This window comes from Lycorma delicatula, chromosome 4 (assembly GCF_047948215.1).
Source record: "Lycorma delicatula isolate Av1 chromosome 4, ASM4794821v1, whole genome shotgun sequence".
In the NCBI taxonomy this organism is placed as follows: domain Eukaryota; kingdom Metazoa; phylum Arthropoda; class Insecta; order Hemiptera; family Fulgoridae; genus Lycorma; species Lycorma delicatula.
Window position 1 is genome coordinate 64,660,448 of NC_134458.1, and position 22,965 is coordinate 64,683,412.

Below are 22,965 nucleotides of genomic sequence, written 5' to 3' on the forward strand. Positions count from 1 at the left end.
TGGAATCTTGACTTTAATAGTATAAATAATTATATATATATATATATAAATATATATATATTTTTTTTTTTTTTTTTTTGTTATAAATATTTATTATTTTAGTTTTTCTGATTAATGTTATTGATGTATACTTTGTTTCTATAAGCTTTTTTAACATGTGAATTTTTAAACATGTGATATTTTTTTCTTTGTTTACTGTTTTTATTGCACGTAAAAGAATGTGATATATTTTTGTTCTAATAGCTATAGAAAAGGGGAGATGGGCAGAAATATGACATAATGAAAAGATTATTACTGTTAGTAAAATCTATTTCTAACAGTCATATATATACAAAATAGTTAATTCAGTTTTGTGTTAATCTTAGGGTTTTTTCTGTATATCCGTATTGCTCTTAAATCACTCTGAAGCCATTAAGAGTGCATTTCCAACAACAGTTATGGATATATATATATATATATATATATATATATATATATATAAGAAAATTCTCAACACGATATATGCTTTATTATATAAAATCACAATCCCAACCTCTGAAATTTGTTTGTGTAAATGTCATATGAATACCATATAGTAACTCATTTTTAATATTGCCCTGAAGCACAGTAAAATTTAAATGCCTTATCATTCTGATATTGTAAATGTTCAAAATTAAAAACATTGAACAGCTTGCCTAAATGAGCAGTTCAATGGAGTCATCAGGGTATAGCCATATTTTTTACTATGCCATTATCTGCTTTAATAGAATGAAAATTAGTTTCTTTTGTAACTACTTCGTTTGGTTATAACATATTTCAGTTATTTAATTATTTAATACTCACAATTTTAATTTTTAATCCAAGTAAAGGATAATGTACAAATTAATCTACATCACAACAAATGAATTAATTTTACATATTCATTGCAGACTGTGCTAATAACATACAGTGACTATCAGATAAAAGGAAATTTTCTAACCTGAAAGTTCCCATCTTCCTAATAGATGTCCTGTTGTATAATTATTCAACTGATGTTACTATAAATAAAGTCCCTTTTTATTTTATAACCCGTCATTATTGGCAGCTGTTTTTAATGACTTAAGTTAAAATTAAGTGTTTATTTTGTTAACTGTTAGGAATATTACCATGGGATTTTACTGTAAAAAAGTTAACATTTTAATGTGGTATAATGTTAAATGATAATATAAGTGTATATTATATTAGTGACTGTGGTACATTGAGCGTGTGTGAGCAATGTAAATTTAAAATTGAAAGTGATAGTGCATCTTTAATATGCTAAGGGTAAAACAATTATTTACAAGTGCCACTACTCAGGTTTTATGTAGGATTATGAATATTCTTTATAATATAGTGGTATTTAATATGGATGTATATTTTTGTATATCAGATTTTTATAGTACAGTATTTCTTTTTGAGAAATATGACAAAGAAAAATAATGTATAATAAACTTATAGCATTCAAAATGTTTGATAATTCGTGTAATTTATTAATAGTAATATAAATAACTCATATTTCCAAAAGAATGTAACACGAGTAATTTGATCGTGTAAATTGTTCACACAAGCACAATGAGCAAGATTTTTTTACCGAATGTAAATATTTGTAGTTAGTTCCAAATTGTTCAATGAATATTATTAGACAGTATGTTACTGTTGTGAGTATAACATTATTATATTTACAGGGGGAGAAAGAAAGGTGACATTTTGTTCCGGTGTTTGTTTCGCTGTAGAAATTGATAAAGTATAACTAAATTGTGTTACAATATGCTAACAGAAATTATGATTTCAATTTATTATTACTTTTCTATGGTCAAAAATAGTTCGCTGTACTGCTGGAATATCCTATTTATCTTCTATATTTCTGAGAGTTGAATTTATTTTATTTCTCCTATACATACTTAATTACTCAATATGTTAATTTTTTGTGATATTGTAGGCAATAGGTTTTTTGTGCCTGGGGTTCAGTTTCCCCCCTTAAAAAAAATATTATTCATATGCTAGTGTGCATAAGAAAAATGGCTGAAGTTTTTGGTAAGAAAATTGTAAATATGTAAAATAAATATTATAAATATTGTAGTTCAGGAAATTGAGTCATTAGTTTCAATTGACATGATTAATTTCATTTCATTTCATTACATTACTGTTTTATTGATTTCATCATTCCAAAACTAGTGAAGTTAATACATAATTTGATATTTTATATATATATATATATATATATTGATCAGTAATATATATATTACTTTATGGTTAAGTACAGTACAAAATTTACATTTGTTAATTGTTCTGCAGTTTGGTGAAAAAACTGATTTTTCTAAAGCATATTTCTAATTTTACTCCTGTAAATTATTACAGAACTCTAATTTCAATTAAAACTAGATTCTGAGGCTAAATCATTAGTTATTTTTAATTAGTATAAGTTGAATTTTTTAATAGATTTTATTTTATGTTACTAGAATGACATTGTACAGTAAGCTGATAATTATATAATCTTGTAATCCTGTAAAATTATAGGGTTTCTTTCAATCTATATGTTCTTTATTTTTTTATCCTTAATTATTTCTGTGATATATAAAGAGGCTCAATTTAGAACTAAGAACAGCAAAGAATACTTTTCTTTAAAAGTTTTGAGTTCAGTCCCTGTGTTGAATCTTTTTTACATTCTGTGGAATTATAATCAGACATAGAAAAATTTTCTGCCGCATGAAAATATCAGTATAATTCCAATAAAACTGGTCTATATTTATTTTTTAACAATTTCTTTTACTATTTTTTCTCATAAGATTATTTATCGCCTCATTTCTTGTTTTATAATTTCATAGGTTATTTCAGTATTTAGACATTGTATGTTTTCTTAAATAGCATTTATTGTAGCGGTTGTAAGTTCAGCAATTATTGAAAATTCTTTCTTTTTAAATCGTGAAAAGCGTTTTGATTTAATTCTTATTCGACTTCTAAAATGAATAAGAGGAAAGTAATATCATAAAAATATAAGAAAAGTAGAAAATCTGTGCTGATCTCAGATGTGTTTTAGCAAATGTGGTTTCAGGAGAGCAGGTTAAATATCAGACTAAGGTTATAAGCATAGTTCCTTCTAAGCTGCGCGGCCAAACAATGATTTTAGAGGTATTGCAATAAATTGCACAGGGAAATTTGTTTCTCACACATCTACAATCGGCTATTGTAAATATGTAAGGTATACTCAGTGACAGTACTGAGTAGCTTACACTGTGACTTTCTTACGATAGTTTATAACTACTATTCACAATAAAAACATTCTATTCAGTTACAGGCAGTTAACCCAAAAAATGGTAATGTTTACGAGTGATGTAGCCAGTTTTATACTCAGGAAGAAAAATGCTGTAGCAGCAATTCCCAAGAAAAATATCGCATTTTACTGAACACTGTGTAGCACAGGGAAGATTTAGGATTAGATTATTCATGGAAAAATTTCTTTATTATGCAGGATAAAGAACATTTGTGTACACAATGTTTCACCGATCTGGCATCAAAAAGAAAAATTTTGAAGAATTAGTTCAAGTATTAGAGCATGATGATCATGCTCTAATTTAATGGTTTAAATTATCATTTAAACCATTAAATGAAGTTAGATGATCATCCAGGTATTTCACAGTTGGTACTTAAGTAAAAAATTATGATATATTATTGAGTATTTAAGTCAAGCAACAGATGCAATGGCCCCATTTTACTGTGAAAAAAATCCTGACTAATTCATGAGTTGGGTAGCAATAATTGCTCTGAAATATGTATTAGACGAGCTTACATCCTTATGCAAATATCTAAAATAAAAAAGTGATTTAACAGTTACTGATGCTCATTGGTATATAAAAATTACATTTAACAAACTAAAAACTCAAAATGATATTGATACTTCAGCTATAATTTGATTTATTGAATGTGTATGTTCACTTAAGAGAGCAGATGTCCAGATGAAGAATTTAAAGATTGGCACAATTTTTTGATAATGAAATTTATTAAATTCAGGAAACAATTTAGATTTCAGAAAACAAAATAAATAAAAAATATTCAGAATTTATGGCAAATAAAAATGTTGATGTAGATAAAATATGGAATGAATATTTAGAATTGAAATTTACAGTTCAGAGAAAACTAAATTAGGATTGTTCAAGACAATTGTTTTAGTGATATGTTAACCTTTGTCCCAACTAACTCTGAATTATCCAACCTTTCCTTTATATATAACATTATGGTAACTTTTCAAGCATCCAGCACAGCCTGCGAACATGGATTTTTTGTTATCAATTCCATAAAAACAAAATACCTAAACAAGACTCTAAAATGAACACTTAAGTGACCTTATGAGAATTAAATTACGTTTAGCCAATACAAATTAAGTTTACACAGAATGAATTTATTTCTATGAAAGACAGAAAGTTTAAAAATTTTAAATAGCTTATTTGCAATTTCATAATGTGAAACAATAAATCATCCAAAGCCAACATGGAAGCATTTTGTGTATTAATATGAATCTGATAAACTGAATTTTAATTTATAAGCTTACAAAATGAAAGGTATTGCTTTATATACAATATTTTAACCTGTTATACAAAAATATTAAGCGTAATACATTATAAGTTTAGAAGTTAAATTTATCATTGTCCGATTGCAGGTTTCTATGCCACTGTTGTCTCCATTCATTTCTGTTCTAACTCTTCTATTCACCTTTCCAATGCAGTTGTTAAGATTCTACTTCCTCTCAACAAATGTCAAAACCAGTTTCCTTTTCTTTTGTGTACTTGCATTGTAAGTGCTTATTCTTTAATCCAATTCATCAGTCCTCACTTTATCCATCCTTCACCAAATCCACACCTCAAAAGCCTCAATCCATTACATCTTTCTTAACTCTTGTAACTCTTAAACATTTACTATGCAGAAATTTGCTCTCATTGAAGCCTTCCTTAGCCATTCCATTATCCTTCCTTTTATTTCCATTGTGCTCTTCCTACCTCTGTCAACATAGTCCCTAAGTATTTATAATTTTTCTTTTTTTCCTTGGCTTATTCACTAAATCCTCTCAGTTCACTTCCCTTACTTAGTTTTCCTAATTTTTATTTCTTCCTCCAGAGCTGTTAACAGTCATTGAAGAACTTTTATGCTATCAGCTAAAATTACCATATTACAGTAGATCTGAAAAGTTCCCGAACTAAATTTCTATAGTCGATACAAGTAACACTACCTCTCAGACAACCAAGAAACTGTGTAGTACGATATCTGACGAGTGTGTGTACAAAATTTCATCACGTTTTGTCACTCCAGTCTCAAGTTGTATTTGCCGGCATACATTGTATTCATGTGACCTTGTGTGAGCTCACGATGTGAAACAGAAGCACAATAAAATTTAAGTGTTCAACTTCAAAAATCTTTCATTGAAACTTATTCAATGATACAGTAAGCATTCGGTGATGAAGATGCACCACATACTACATGTGGTGGAAGCCATGTGCGGTTTAAAGACAGTAGAAAGTCATTTGATGACAATGAACGAAGCGGGAGACCATCAGCAGCTGTTCACAACGAAAATGTTGTGAAAGTGTGCGCACTCCTGCTCGAATAATCATGAATTCTAAATTCTACTTGGAAGTAATGAAACACCTGATGCGTCGCATTCATGAAGTCTGGCCCACGTGCTGATTTCCGGGCAGTTGGACTCTTGCACGACAATGCCCCGGCCCACATGACAACATTGCAAATGAAATCACAGTCTTATCCCATTCGCCTTATTCACCCGACTTGGCTCCAGCAAACTATTTTCTGTTCTGTTCCTGAAACTCAAGTTGAAGATGAAAGGCTGTTTTTTCAACAACATTCTGACCATCCGAAGGGCTTGCACTGAGCAGTTGAAGGCAATCCCACAAAGTGATTTCTCCAGAGCATTTGACAGGCTCACCAGTGCTGCAGTGAGTATATAACTAGAGAAGGGTTCTATGTAGAGGGCTGATGTGAGTAAATTGGTTTTTCTTTAAATCTGTATTTTAATTTAATTTAGTTCACGAACTTTTCAGACATGCTGTGTGTAATCACCAACATATTATTTTTCAGTAATTATTCTTTCTTCTACTACATTCCTTATTTAATACCTAGACCCGGTAGTCATATTCTTTATTTACTTTTATTGCTGTTTTTTGCCTTGTATATAATTCATAAATTAATTTTCTCTCCTTCAATTCTACTTTTTTCTCTTTAAGAATCACTGTAATTTTCTCCCATTTGGCGATCAATGCTTTCTCTAAATCTATGAAACTGACACATTCATCAAACTCTCTCTCTCTCTCTCTCTCTCTCTCTCCCCCCCCAACCATCCTTGGTACCCCAGTGGCTCCTTTCCTGAAGCCATACTGTTCCTCTCTTTTCATTCCTTTCCATTCTTACCATCTCCAGATTAGGACTCTTAAACACTATTTTAGCAGCACAAGTTATTGATATCTGCACTAGAAATTCATTGACTTTCTTAAAAGCTTTACTATACCTTTCATCTACTAATTTGTTTCCCTTCTATTCCTTAACCCTAAGCCACACTTTCCTCTTCAAATTGGACCACAGAATTTCAGGTTCCCATTAGTACCTCAGAGCAGTCTTTCTTGATTTTATTACCTCTTCAATATCTTCACAATTTGATGTTGGTGTACATACTTCTAATAAAACTATATCTTTGGTAGCATTCCAGTCCTTAACAGTATTAATCTGTCATTAATACAACATACTTTCTGCACTCATTTTGCTACTTCATTTTTCCTTTCTTTCTTCCAGAATAGAATACGGTAACTTTACTCTTCATTTTAATTTTTTTCATTTCCCTTTTGAATTCTCTAACTTTCCACTTGGTCATACAGTCCAAGTTTCTATACGCAATTGGTACTTCTTTTTTTTTTTGCTTCTAAAAATCCAAATGAGAAGCTACTTTAACTCTGTTGTTAAGATTTAACAGTAGAAACCACGACTTCCTGAAAAAAGTTTCTCCATTTTGGAGGCAGTCTCTCACTCCCAGGGGAATAAAAGTGCCATGTACCCACCACTGCTCATCACCCTTTGAGAAGGAGAGGCAAGTAAGATAATTTTGTTTCATAATTGTTTGTTACATGTGCCACTTGTTAGCATTACAAACTGAAATGCTAAACTTAAAAGTTTATAATAATTATTTATTTTTAAAAATAGGGTGTATTATTCCCTCCATACCAAAAATTGTTCCCATCCTAATTATACCTCATGCAGAGTGGGTGGGAATTAACTCCCTATTGAAAACTGTTTATTATTTTAATACTTAACAAATTCTCATGAAACAAAAATATTTTTTCCTTACAATGGTAGAATTGGTTATACATGGCTAAAATTCCACATAAGCACCACCAGTTTCCTAAGTGGATGGGGATATTTGCGACAGACTTCAGATATTCCAGCAGTACGTTTCCAAGAACTTGGCAAATTTGCTCCTCCAATTCATCAAGAGTTTTTGGTTTTATGCGATAAACTTCCTCTTTTGTCCACCCCCAGAGGAAGAAGTTGAGGAGCATTAGGTCAGGACTCCTTGCTGGCCATTCAAGGGGGCCACAACACTCCAACCAACGTATTGGAAAATGGGTGTCAAGCCACACATGAACAGGACTTATGAAGTGAGGCAGGACCCCATTTTGCATAAAGATTAGGTCGTTGGAATTGTCTAATGTGGATACATTACTGTGAACATAATCATGCATTCATTGTGTCCTGAATGAGATATAGACCCAAAATTGGATGTCATGACACACCACACTGTGACCTTTGGTGATGTTGGCTTTTTTCAACAACCATCCTCGTATCCTCTGTTGCCCAATAATAACTGTGCCGGTTAACAAACCCCCAACATGAAACATGGCTTCATCTGACCACAGGATATTATCAAAAATATTGGACCAATCTTCATACCAAGCAAGCATCATCTCCCAAATTCCAACTGATGATCACAGAATTCCTGGCAGTAACGTGGTTTCCAAGGACGAAAATTCAACTCTTTCTTCAGAACAGTTTGGATTGTGTTGGAATAAACCACTTTCAAAAGATGCCTGTCTTTGTGATTTCTGAGGACTTCGAATGAACATTTCCTGAACCACTTGCACATTTTCCTCCATCCTGGATGTTAAAGGGCGACCATGTCTCCTGTTATCTGATAAACCTGTGTCCATTAGCTTCAAGTGGCAATTCCTTATGGTCTTTGCATCTACTGAGGCACAAGGTCCTTTCACACTTCGTCACCCATCTCTGTACTGGTACCACGGACTGCCACACTTCGTACTGGGATGCCAGCTGACCCTGCTCACACAAGGTTAGACATTGTGTCACTAATACCTGCAATGACATAAATGAGATATGTAATAGATTCTACCAATGTAAGGAACAAAATGCTTTTTATTTCATGAAAATTGGTTAGCTATTAACAAAGTTATAAATAATTTTAAAAATTTGTAGTCCATATTTTGAATTGGTCAAGTTTGAGGCATATAATTAATTACTGGCTATAATTTTTTTGTAGTTATTCATCTGATCAGTTTAATTTTTCTCATAGTTATTAAGAGTATGATTAGAATCAATTTTCTATATTTGCCACACAGATTTTTTTAATATTACTAAATTAGCTTATTATTCACAAAGTAATTTAAGTAAATAATACAGTATTCAGTATTTAAGTAAATAAAAACTTGTAATAGTTTGTTTTAAAAAATATTTATTGTAAAAACAGATTAAATATAAGTGTATATCTGAAAATTATAAGTCAAATACACTTTAATATAATAAATAAGTAATGCAGTGCGGTAATGTAGACAAAATACCGTGTAAAATAATTACATCACTTATATAAAAGTATATTTCAAAACAGTTCATAGTGTGACAATATGTTTTACATAAAATATATCTTTTTAGCATTTTTTTCTTGAGCTGCATTTTGCAAGCACATTACAACCACAATGACAAGAGTTGCAATTCAGTTGGGATATTCCACAGAAAAATTATCTCCAAATTACTGAACAAATGCCTGCATATAATACATATGTTACAATGATGAAATTTCTGGCAAATAAAGAAACCCTTGTAAGAAATATTATGTTGGATGCACTGGATTTTTAAGTTTTAATAATGCAGCTCACACATAAGATCATAGAATCGTATATTTTCTCCTATTAAGAAATTTGTCTAAAGTACTATGTTAAGAATACAAAAAAAAAATATGAATGGCTGCTGATTTGTTACAATAACAAAATCAACTTTTAGAATTTGAAAACTAAACTAACACCTTTAAAACAATAGTAAAAAATAATGCAGAATCAAAGATCGAGACAGGATATTGCCCTGATGTCATTCCTGCAATAAACCAGTAAATTCTGGAAAACGTACACAATTCGGTTGCATTATTCTACCCATGTACAAAGAGAATGGTATCTGATGCATTGTCGCAAGAGGATAGATGACACTGAACATCATTGAATTGAGGATTTGTTATGGGTTGATATCAGCAATGAGTTGAATCGTATGTCGCTATGCTGTGAAAAAAGGCATAGTAAATTAATATTAATTGCCAAGAAAATATTCTATGTAACTTGCAAAAATGTAAAGTTTATGTAATTACATATTCAATATGGATGTCTGATTTCTTGATAAATCTATATTTACTCCAAGGTACTTTATATGATTCAGCTCTATGGGCAGCTTATTAATGTAAATGTAAATTCTGACAGGTCTTTGTATAATCCAAAATTAATTCCAAAAAATTTATATTAATTAATAAAATACATATTTAGTATTATAATATAAAACACTTTTATTTGACATGCAAGTAACTTTTTATTAGAACTAATGCCGTATCTGCAGTTTTTGGAACAAAATTTTATGATTTACAGTATTGAGGCTAATAACCACATTTAACTCTATCATTTGTCTTAACAATGTTAATGAATAATTATCTGTCTGTCTGATTGTATGTGGAGAACATTTAGAATCTACTCAATCGCTATATTATATTTCAACCAGTCACTATTTTCAGCATCTATAGCAGTATGATTTGTGTCTTGTTTTTTTAATCGTTTGCTGGCTTAACACAAAACCAAAAACTCTGGTATTAAAAGAGGTGTTTAAACCTGATGTAATTTATTTATTTCTAGACATATTTTTTTTTATAATAGTATCCTTCCTCCTTAATCCAGTTGATAACTTGTCACACGCTTTATTTTTTTTTTTATTAATTTATAGCTTTCTCAGGCTAGTCCATATACAACACATGAAGCCAACTTTCTTTCTTTGCTTTAAATTCTAATACTTTATACTCAATACAATATATGTTTCAACAGTTTTCCTGTTTGGGTTTAACATTTGTGTTTCAACTGATACAAAAAGTGGATAATGAACAGTGAATGGTTAGCATATTTAAAAGATTATGTGTGCTTGATTGTAGAAATTATCTATGCAGAATCATTTGAAGGTTAGTTATTTTATTAAAGTAAGGCTTCTAACCACCATCAAGAGTATCAAAAAAATCTAGGTTCATATTATCTATTTTTTTGTCTTCAATCATTTGACTGTTTTTATGCAGCTCTCCAAGATTCCCTATCTAGTGCCAGTCGTTTCATTTTGGTATATCCTGTACATTCTACATCCTTAACAATTTGTTTTACATTCCAAACATTGTCTGCCTGTACAATTTTTCCCATCTACCTGTCCCTCCAATATTAAAGCAACTATTCTATGATGCCTTAAGATGTAGCCTATAAGTCTGTCTCTTCTTGTAACTATATTTTCCCAAATGCTTTTTTCGTCAATTTGCCACACCTCTTCATCTGCCACTTTATCCACCTATCTGATTTTTAACATTTTCCTACAGCACCACATTTCAAAAGCTTCTAATCTTTTCTTCTCAGGTACTCCAATTGTCCAAATATTTCACTTCCATAATAATAAAGCTACACTCCAAACATATATTTTCAAAAGTCCTTTCCTGCTGTTTAAATTAATTATCTACTTGAGTATCAGTATTGAGATCTCCAGTAATGTAATGTTTTTTTTTATACTTTTATTTAATTTATATATTTTTTATTACTTTTAAAAAATCTTTTTTATTGATGTCATGACATTTGTACAGCCCTGAAACCTTGAACTGGTTTTTTTGTGCATAATAGTACTTATTATTTAAAAATTTGAGTTCAAACTTCTAACTTTAATTAATAAAAATGTAAGAACATTTTTAACCTTCTTTTTTTATTTACAAAGTCAGAAAATTTGTTTTCAATATTTTCAGTTTGAATAAGCATGCCTACCATATCCATAAAAATTAAATTACCTGTTGTATTAAAATTATTAATTCTGGTATTAGTGTTTTAGCAACTATATTAATATTTGAAAATAATTAACAAGAAATGATTATTTTTATTTTTGGTGTATATTACATTTACAGTAGGTTGATTTTTGGTACTGGGAAGTTAATGCTGTTGTTTCACTGTAAGACAATTGAATCAAAGAAGCTTGCTGCTATTTAGAATGAGTTGCTTAGCATTTCAAATCCGATAGAATAACACCCAATGAACCTACTATGTGGACATTTAGAATTGTTCCAGCTAGTATATAACGGTGAAATTATGTTGCACATTGAAATTTCTATTGTTTATATTACTTTGTAAATATTTTTTACTGAATTATTTTGTTTCAATAATTTTCATTGTAGGTTTCATCTGTTATTGCATCCTAACCTTAAAATGACTTCAGACTTCATTTACACTTGTACTGCTACAGATACATATCTTTTCACACACTTAATAATAACAGAGCCTTCTGTTTTTTAATCATAGTTTTTATTGGAAATGAGGTGTTAAGACTGAATTACCCCCATATGATCAAATGTAGAATTTTTATTTTCACTAGTTGTCATTTTATCAAAGTTATCAGACACATACTCTTTTTTTCAATGGAAGTATAGTATTGTTTTTTGTGTCATAAATAATTTGTAATTAGATGTTTTTATTTTCACTTTGAATCTTTTCTTTTAGTAAATCATTTTTCCTTTACCTCTATAGGAAGCATTAAATTGTACTTAAAATATGTATATATCACTGGAAGTAATATACATAGAGTAATATAGAGAATAGAGTGAAGGACGCAGGATTTACTTCACTAAAAAATAAACAGCAAATTGTGCACAGTGCATTACCATAAGCTGTCTTTCTCTCAACCTTTTTTTTTCAGAAATGTTTCATTTAAACATATTTGGTTTCTAGTGCAACCCTTAGACAGAGTTGCTTATCACTGAACCTACATAAAGAGTACCTAGTTGCCTTGATGGCTACAAGGTGCCATGAATCAGACATTCCACTCATGGTACTGATCCAAAGGAGTGATTGATAAAGCAAGAGTAAGAGGATGATCAATGACCCACAGAGAACTCTAACCAGGAAAGTTTACAATCTTGACTTTGACTTCTTGTTACATATATAAATAAACTGATAAAATTTTGAGGTTGAAGGTGTTTTTTTTTTATGATTGATGGAATTTTTTAATAATACAGTAATACCTCCTCAAAATGGATTCTGACAGGACCAATTAAGAAATCCATTTTGAAGACGTTTCCATCTTGCAGAGTTTCGTTAAAATTCAAGCTAATTTATAGTGAGGTCCTGTGGAATGAATTATACGAATATGAAGTGTAAAATATTTGTATAAGATTATATGAATATAAAGTTATGACAATATATGTTCAAAATATTCCGAAAACTTGTGTATTGTAAATAAACATTATTCACTAGTTTTTAAAAATTGTAAAACTGAAATAAATTATTTTTAGAGAAAATGTATTATACTGTTTACTATATAAATTTTGACTTGCCATATAGTTGTAGTGAGAACTGTTTTCATTCATAGATATTTTACAAATATATAACACTTCTATCTTCAAGATAGTTATAGTTATTGAAAGTTAACACACTTAAAAAATAGGAAATACACATAGCCTAAAACACTACATGAACTAACACAGATTCTTAATTTTTTCAAGTACTGTATGTAAACTCTAAACAGATATCAAACCAGAATGTGTAACAGTACTGTTTCCAATCCCAGTGTTCAGAGCACTGAATAAAATGATTTTCAATTGATATGTTTAGAAATTCTAAGAAATAATTAACTGTTGACAAAATATATCACGTGGATTGTTTACATAAGCTGTTGCCAGCTACCGTACTTTATTAATGACTGTAGGCTTATAAGTCAGAAGTTAAAGCTATAAATGCGACGGGGCATATCTTGTGCTAAACAACAATTAATCTTAGTGCGTTTATTGTTTTCAAATTGCTGTTTGTGTATAATCTGTTTCTTTTAATCACTATATTTTATTGCAAAATATTACATTTTTTGTTTCCTTTTTGGAATAGAGATAAATTTAACTAGTGAAATTAAAGGTAAAATCCACGTTTCTTTTCTGTTCCTGTATTATGAAGTTATCCATGTTGAAGAGGTTAATTTTTATTAAAATAAATTGGGACTTGGGAAGCGAAACTGCCATTAAAATGTATTTTTTACAGACAGCAATAATTCTGTTGCAAAGAATATCACATGAAAAAGTAAAAGACAAAACAAAGAAAAAAATGTATATTTGCTTCTAAGAAAAATGGAATCTTCCTCTTCCATTTTCCTAAAAGGAAAATGGAATTTTCCTAAGAAAAATGCTCATATCCTTGAAGAAGTATATTATGTATGTAGTCTAAATTTCTCCTGCTGAGTTAACGCAGTGTTTTTTTTTTTGTCTTCAGTCATTTGACTGGTTTGATGCAGCTCTCCAAGATCCCTTATCTAGTACTAGTCGTTTCATTTCAGTATACCCTCTACATCCTACATCCCTAAGAATTTGTTTTACATATTCCAAACGTGGCCTGCCTACACAATTTTTTCCTTCTACCTGTCCTTCCAATATTAAAGCGACTATTCCAGGATGCCTTAGTATGTGGCCTATAAGTCTGTCTCTTCTTTTAACTATACTTTTTAAAATGCTTCTTTCTTCATCAATTTGCCACAACACCTCTTCATTTGTCACTTTATCCACCCATCTGATTCTTAACATCATCCTATAGCACCACATTTCGAAAGCTTCTAATCTTTTCTTCTCAGGTACTCCGATCGTCCAAGTTTCACTTCCATATAAAGCTACACTCCAAACATATACTTTCAAAAATCTTCTCCTGACATTTAAATTAATTTTTGATGTAAACAAATTATATTTCTTACTGAAGGCTCGTTTCGCTTGTGCTATTCAGCATTTTATATTGCTCCTGCTTCGTCCATCTTTAGTAATTCTACTTCCCAAATAACAAAATTCTTCTACCTCCATAATCTTTTCTCCTCCTATTTTCACATTCAGTGGTCCATCTTGTGTTATTTCTACTACATTTCATTGTAATGAAAAACAAGTAATAAATATATATTTTTGCATTTGTTAATGGAGTTTAGCTGGGAATCTGATAAGTGTAGACTAGCACTTCATAATAGTTTTACTGATTATCCTATTTTTGCTTACATTTAAAAACTTTCCCTGAAAAAATGAGCAGCTTTTCTGATCTACAGAAACTGATAAATAATAAATATACTCCTTAATCGTTTTAATTCAGTAAAAATATTTATCACTATAAGGAAATCTTCAATAGATTTAAAAAAAAGAAACTCATAAAAAACAATAATTTAATTTAAAAACAACCAAAAATCAGATAATTGTTTTCATATTATCAATGCTACTGAGTTAGCACTTCAAATCCACTTTCAGTAATTAGGACTGTTTGCTCCCATTGAGCTGTTCTTGAATTATCAGTAGTAACTCCTGTCCATCCATCTTCTAAAACTACAGTCTCCCCAGTTCCTTGACTCAGTATTGGCTCTATCGTGAATGTCATACCAGGTTTCATTTGTCCAGGATACTCATTATCTACAAACATAAATAAAATTAGTAGTAAATAATAAAACAGATTACAACAAATAAATGCAAGTAAGTCAAAAACAGAACTATTTACCAAAGTTTTCAGTCATTTTTTTTTTTATAAAATGTAAACCAAATTTAGTACATAGCACAAAACTCTCAGCAAAACGGTTAAAGTGGACCTTCATTTATAGCAATTGCTGATGAGGCACAAAAATCTGATAAGACTTTTAAACCTGTATTTCCATGAAAAAAAGGCATCAGTAGTGCACCCTGCAGGTGGATTACCTTAGTTCAGCAGTTTTCCATGAGGGATGACAGTCTATCCTGGCCTTTTACAATATTAGAACACGGGCCATGATCCTATCAACCAGCAAGCTGCACTCATCTCTCCCAATCAGTACCAAACCTGATGAATCAAACACCAGCTACCAATGTAGCAAGACAAAGGCTACTCTTTCTACTACTTCCACATTTGAAAAACTGATTTTCCTCTTTCCAGAACAGTAATATTTAAACCAAAAATGATAAATAATATTCTAATTCTAGTATACATACGAGGGCTATATTTTAAGTAAGGTCCTACTGGCTGTAGCTATGTAAATTTTGTACAGCTTTCAAAACATGCATCGCACCCCGGCTCTTGACATGTCTTGCATATTTGCTGTCGTAGCATCACTGTGTACGGTTTATACTGTGAAGTTGAAATGTTTCAAATAATTGAGCACCTGCCGAATAAAGCCTGTGATTTGATTTTTGACTACAAGGAACGTGTCAACAGTGGACACTCATCACCAGATATGCGAGATTTACAGGCCTAATTCAATGAGTGACAGCAAAATGTGTAAATGGGCAAGAATGGCAGGAAAGTGTTCATGAGGAACTGCAGTTGGGCTGACCTTCCGTAATCGCAAATGATTTGGTGCACGTAGTTGACGCAAAAATTTGTGAAGACTGGCAATTCATGATATTTCCACAAGTTTCAAGGTTAATGTTATAGAAAATCATTTCTGAAATCTTGCAGTTCAAAAAACTGTGTTCACAATGCGTTCCCAGGCTGCTTTCTGAAGAGCGCCAATAAAGGAGAATAAATAGTGCTTTAACATTTTTGACCTGATACAATAAGGAAGAGATGAACTTTGGACCACATTGTCACAGGGGATGAGACATGGGTTTCTCACATCACTCCAGTATCAAAGCAGTAGTCAATGGAATGGCAACAACATCTCCAGTCAAAGTAAAAGCCAAACAGACAATGGCAACTGTGTTTTGGAATAGACATAGTGTCCTGTTAGTCAATTTTATGCCCAAAGGACAACAATAAACTCAGATGCGTACTGCAAGACCTTGACGAAGCTTTGGCATACCATACAGAATAAGCTACATGTCCTACTGTCATCTGAAGTTTTGTAGCTGTGTAACAATGCACGATCTCAAACTTTTTGACAATATCTTTACTAGTTTTGTTTGTATTAGAAAACTTCTTAAAAAATAGTCCTTGTAAATTGTACATTCAAACAATTTTTTTTTTTTGAGGTACTTACTAAATGGCAAAAGAACTTGTTGAATATACAGCCCTCAAAAACAGGTAAAATCATTGCACATAGTCTAGAAGATTGAACAAACCTCTTAACAATTAAGAAACAGATGATTTACTTGGTCATTATTTGTTTACAAAAAAATAAATTGAACTTACAACAGTGAATGATATCTGGTGGTCCATGAAAGTAACTTCCGATTCCATGTCCAGTGTATGCAGGTACAACTGTATAGTTACGGAGTTTAGCCACTTCTTCTACAACATCTCCTGTCGAGTATAAATATTCATTTTAATTATTACATACAACAAAAAGAACATAAGCAATAATTACCTCCATACACATAGAATATTCTACCACTTCCACATTTCCAAGTTAAAAGTGAGATAAGATGCTGCAAAACCTACTACAACCACACTAACCTGTATCCTGCACTCCAGGGCATTAAAATGCATAGTAATAAGTATGATCTATTCTACAGTTACATGATCCACACATCTGGCTGTCGGAACAAAAATACTTGAAACAACATAATCAATGAGATTTATAAAACCTATACAATTCTGAAAAGGGGTATTTTTACCCATTTTCATAAGCATTTACACCCAGGGTTAACTACAATAAAAAATTTAATCATAAAAACAAATTTTAATACAACCCAAGCACACCACATGATATGTGAGAAAGTAACTAAATTCATATTGCAATTACAATATTACACATTCTCACCTCAAAATAAAAGAATCATGAATCCTGTCCTTTTAACTAAAATATTTCAGAGGTAAAGTAGTAGTCTTCCCATCTTATTTCCAGGTAAGAACTAGACAAGACAGGTCATCAAAATGTATAAAACCACAACATTCTTCCAATCAGCATATAAAATGTTATAAGTTCTATTTAAACTAGATAGTTGTTCATGCTTGTAAAAGCATGGACAACTAAGATAATATAAAACAAAAAATGGGGAGGGTTAGAAGTATAACAAAAGTAGGGTGCTTATGTATTTTTATTCTGAACATAAGTTTTACTTTGAATTAAACATAAAACATCATTAGATAATCTTTTTATATTATGAATAAAATTTACATAAATTCATTAGTAGCTTTTCAAACAATTTTGAAAATTAACATACAAATTAATTTTGAATTTCACAGATCCTTACAATACACACTTCCAATTTGTTTGTAAAACATTCATTTAATGTTTTTATGCTTTAACTATCTTTATTCTGCTGAAGCGCAAGCCAGAAAGTATTCTAAGATATATAAGAAAATTGTTAAATTTTTCATTCAAGTTGATCTTAATGTATAATTGGTTTCCTGATGCGTTTCTTACACTAAAATTTTTCAACTGAATCTTTATTCAGTTGAAATAAACTTCAGTTTAATCTTTTTAAAGAAATAATTAATCTTTATCTTGTCACATATTTTCACTTGCATAATGCTTCTGCAGTTTGACAGTTATGATTTGAAAGACTATAATCTTCACAATTAAATCTGAAAATTGTCTTTCAATAAATTTATAAAAATATTATCAATAAGAGTGGCAGAAGTACTTGTAATTTCAGTAAGCTAGAGGATTCTAACTAAATTTATCCAGAAAATTACATAAAATCATCATATATTCAGACACTAAATTTATTTGGAATTTAAAATTTTTAAAAGAACCATAAGTAGGTTCTAAAATAAAATAAGTAGGTTGTATAAAATACAACTAAAACTGACTTTGGACATCGGACACTTAACTGCATAGCATACAAAATTATTTTTCTCCAATACACACTTTTAGCTTTAACAAAAATTAGGACCTAACCTTTTTGTAAATAATTTTATGAAAAGCTTGAAATGTCCTATGTCTAAAGTTGTCTGAAACCATGCAAATTCCTGTGACTTGTTGCACAAAAAGCTAAATGAATAAATAACACAGTAGGAATAAGAATGTAGATCTGAGTATGTAACAAGCAAAGCAGCAATTATCTTGTAAGAAATTTTATTCAATGGACATCATTATGTAACATTTTAAGGAATGTGAAAAAACAGTTATAATAATCCATTTCTTCAAGTTGCAGAGTACTCAAAACTTAAATATAAGTTGCATTTGATTTCTGTTGTTCAGGTTGTATCAATCATTACTTAGCACCTTAAACTAATGAAAGTGATACTCTCCTTTTCTTCTCTACACCTGTTAATTTTTGCTAACTATAAATTTATTTTTTATTAACTAATTAACTATCAATGTCCCTCAACTAAAAAATCGTGATTCATAAAAAGATTTTTGTAACCCACTATCAAACAAACATCAGATAATAAATAAACAAATATTACAACCATGTGCTAACAGTTAAAAAAAGGACTTGACATTTTACTTAAAATGTTAATCAGTTCAGTGTGTATTATGTACAATGTGCTGTATCAGATCAGGTGCCATATCCATCTCATTAGATCTTAAGGCTGTGATAATGTGGTACCTACATAACCCATGTAAAATAAACATGCAATGTTATTACTACTTGTGTAGTTAAGTTTATTTTATATTATGAAGTACTCACAGTTTAGTCATTGGTACAGACCATAATATTGACTTGACGACAAGAGGGAAGCTCAATTAAGTAAGTCTCTATTACAATGTCAAAAAAAAAATCAGAAAATATTTCATACTTATCTTTACCGATAGAATAAAAGTACTCTCCCGGTCGGCAAATAGACATAGCAGCTTCTAAAGCTTCATATGTTGCGTTGACTAATTTTATTCCTTCGATATCGACATCACCAATTAAGAAAGTAGATGAACAATCACCATGGTATCCATTGAGGTAAACCTAAATTAAATTCCATACTTAATAATAATATTCCGTACTTAATATATGAAAAATTATCTCATCATTTTAAAATATTACTGAGTGTATTTCTTCTTTGCAAATACAAATGGGAAAGCCCTTACTAAATGTCTCTACACTAATTTTCCCATTTCCTGAAAAGTTAGAAAACTGAAATTTTGCATAGTTATTCTCTAGAGCCTCCTCTATGAATCATGAGACCTTGCCGTTGGTGAGGGGGCTTGAGTGCTCAGGGATACAGAGTAGTTGGACCGAAGGTGCAACCATATCGGAGAGGTATCTGTTGAGAGCCAGACTAAGGAATGATTCCTGAAAGAGGGCAGCAGCTCTTTCAGTAGTTGTTAGGGGCGTGAGTCAGGACAACTTAAACGGCCATATCAACATCACTCAGTCCTCTGAGTACTGCGCAGCTGAAAGCAATGGAAAACTACAGATGCTTTTTTTCCAAGGAAATGTGGCTCTCTGCATTTTCATATAGCAATGATGGAGGCGCCTTCCTTGGTAAAATATTCCGGAGGTAAACTAGTCCCCCGTTTGCATCTCCGGATGGGGACTACTAAGGAAGGGGTCACCAGAAAATTAAAAAATAACATTCTACGAGTCGGAGCGTGGAATGTTAGAAGTTTAAAAAAGGTTGGTAGGCTAGAAAATTTAAAAAGGGAAATGGATAGGATAAATGTGGATGTAGTAGGAATTAGTGAGGTTCGGTGGGAAGAGGAAGGCGACTTTTGGTCAGAGGTGATTTTAGAATAATTAACTCAGCTTCAAATAATGGGCAGGCAGGAGTAGGTTTCATAATGAACAAGGAGATAGGGAAGAGAATAGAGTATTTCAAAACGCATAGCGATAGAATCAAAACCTAAACCGACAACGACTGTTAACGTCTATATGCCTACAAGCGCCCATGATGATGATGAGGTAGAGTGTGTATACGAACAGATTGATGAAGCAATTAAACACGTAAAAGGAGATGAAAATTTAATAATAGTTGGAGATTGGAATGCAAGCATTGGAGAAAATATAGTGGGTGAATACGGGCTGGGCAAAAGGAATGAAAGAGGGGACCGACTTATAGAGTTTTGCACGAAGTATAATTTAGTAATTGCCAACACCCAATTTAAAAATCATAATAGAAGAATATACACTTGGAGAAAGCCAGGCGATACTGCAAGGTATCAGATAGATTATATCATGGTTAAGCAAAGATTTAGAAATCAACTTGTTGACTGCAAAACTTACCCTGGAGCAGACATTGATAGCGACCATAATTTGGTGATAATGAAATGTAGATTGGGGTTTAAAAGCCTGAAGAAAAGGTGTCAGATGAATCTGTGGAATTTAGAGAAGCTTGAGGAAGAGGAGGTAAAGAAGATTTTTGAGGAGGACATCGCAAGAGGTATGAGTAAAAAAGATAAGGTAGAAAATGTAAAAGAAGAATGGGAGAATGTTAAAAAGGAAATTCTTAAATCAGCAGAAGCAAACTTAGGCGGAATAAAGAGAACTGGCTGATGGATGAACGTAGAAAATATAAGAATGCTAGTGATGAAGAAAGTAAAAGGAACTATCGGCAATTAAGAAATGCTATAAACAGGAAGTGCAAACTGGCGAAAGAAGAGTGGATTAAAGAAAAAGTGTTCAGAAGTGGAAAGAGAAATGAACATTGGTAAAATAGACGGAGCATACAGGAAAGTTAAGGAAAATTTTGGGGTAAATAAATTAAAATCTAATAATGTGTTAAACAAAGATGGTACACCAATATATAATACGAAAGGTAAAGTCGATAAATGGGTGGAATATATTGAAGAGTTATACGGAGGAAATGAATTAGAAAATGGTGTTATAGGTGAATAAGAGGAAGTTGAGGAGGATGAAATGGGAGAAACAATACTGAGATCTGAATTTAAGAGAGCATTAAAAGATTTAAATGGCAGAAAGGCTCCTGGAATAGACGGAATACCTGTAGAATTACTGCGCAGTGCAGGTGAGGAAGCGATTGATAGATTATACAAACTGGTGTGTAATATTTATGAAAAAGGGGAATTTCCATCAGACTTCAAAAAAAGTGTTATAGTCATGATACCAAAGAAAGCAGGGGCAGATAAATGTGAAGAATACAGAACAATTAGCTTAACTAGTCATGCATCAAAAATCTTAACTAGAATTCTATACAGAAGAATTGAGAGGAGAGTGGAAGAAGTGTTAGGAGAAGACCAATTTGGTTTCAGGAAAAGTATAGGGACAAGGGAAGCAATTTTAGGCCTCAGATTAATAGTAGAAGGAAGATTAAAGAAAAACAAACCAACATACTTGGCGTTTATAGACCTAGAAAAGGCATTCGATAACGTAGACTGGAATAAAATGTTCAGCATTTTAAAAAAATTAGGGTTCAAATACAGAGACAGAAGAACAATTGCTAACATGTACAGGAACCAAACAGCAACAGTAATAATTGAAGAACATAAGAAAGAAGCCGTAATAAGAAAGGGAGTCCGACAAGGATGTTCCCTATCTTTGTTACTTTTTAATCTTTACATGGAACTAGCAGTTAATGATGTTAAAGAACAATTTACATTCGGAGTAACAGTACAAGGAGAAAAGATAAAGATGCTACGATTTGCTGATGATATAGTAATTCTAGCCGAGAGTAAAAAGGATTTAGAAGAAACAATGAACGGCATAGATGAAGTCCTACGCAAGAACTATCGCATGAAAATAAACAAGAACAAAACAAAAGTAATGAAATGTAGTGGAAATAACAAAGATGGACCACTGAATGTGAAAATAGGAGGAGAAAAGATTATGGAGGTAGAAGAATTTTGTTATTTGGGAAGTAGAATTACTAAAGATGGACGAAGCAGGAGCGATATAAAATGCCGAATAGCACAAGCGCAACGAGCCTTCAGTAAGAAATATAATTTGTTTACATCAAAAATTAATTTAAATGTCAGGAAAAGATTTTTGAAAGTATATGTTTGGAGTGTCGCTTTATATGGAAGTGAAACTTGGACAATCGGAGTATCTGAGAAGAAAAGATTAGAAGCTTTTGAAATGTGGTGCTATAGGAGAATGTTAAAAATCAGATGGGTGGATAAAGTGACAAATGAAGAGGTATTGCGGCAAATAGATGAAGAAAGAAGCATTTGGAAAAATATATTTAAAAGAAGAGACAGACTTATAGGCCACATACTAAGGCATCCTGGAATAGTCCTTTAATATTGGAAGGACAGGTAGAAGGAAAAAATTGTGTAGGCAGGCCACGTTTGGAATATGTAAAACAAATTGTTAGGGATGTAGGATGTAGCGGGTATGCTGAAATGAAACGACTAGCACTAGATAGGGAATCTTGGAGAGCTGCATCAAACCAGTCAAATGACTGAAGACAAAAAAAAATTCTCAAGAGAGTCTTTAAAAAAAAGAAAGCAAAACTTTTTTTATTAACGACCCTTAAAAGAGTTTAATTAATTAGGAATTCAAAACACGGGCTAAGAACAGAACTGAAACTTGAAACCAAGCAGAACTATTTCCCTTAGGTAGCAAAATATTGGTATGATGGGTTGTGGTTATTCATTAACTTGCCCCTAAATGATGAGTGAAAAAAGAGCAAACCAATTTTTCAGAAGTAGTGTACTTGCTCCAGT

At 31.4% G+C, this 22,965-nt stretch overlaps 1 protein-coding gene across 3 annotated transcripts in view; it reads right to left on the reverse strand.

The window, feature by feature from the left end:
* Positions 1-14,707: 14,707 nt before the first annotated feature.
* The window catches only part of LOC142323478 (methionine aminopeptidase 1D, mitochondrial), a 30,740-nt gene continuing 22,482 nt past the window's right edge, over positions 14,708-22,965 (reverse strand). For all 3 annotated transcript variants that reach the window (XM_075363182.1, XM_075363180.1, XM_075363181.1), the window contains exons 4-6: positions 19,159-19,309; positions 16,650-16,760; positions 14,708-14,962 (exon numbers count right to left, since the gene is read on the reverse strand). In XM_075363182.1, coding sequence (XP_075219297.1) covers positions 14,772-14,962; positions 16,650-16,760; positions 19,159-19,309 — 453 coding nt within the window. In that variant the 3' untranslated portion in view covers positions 14,708-14,771. The remainder of the gene's footprint in view (positions 14,963-16,649; positions 16,761-19,158; positions 19,310-22,965) is intronic.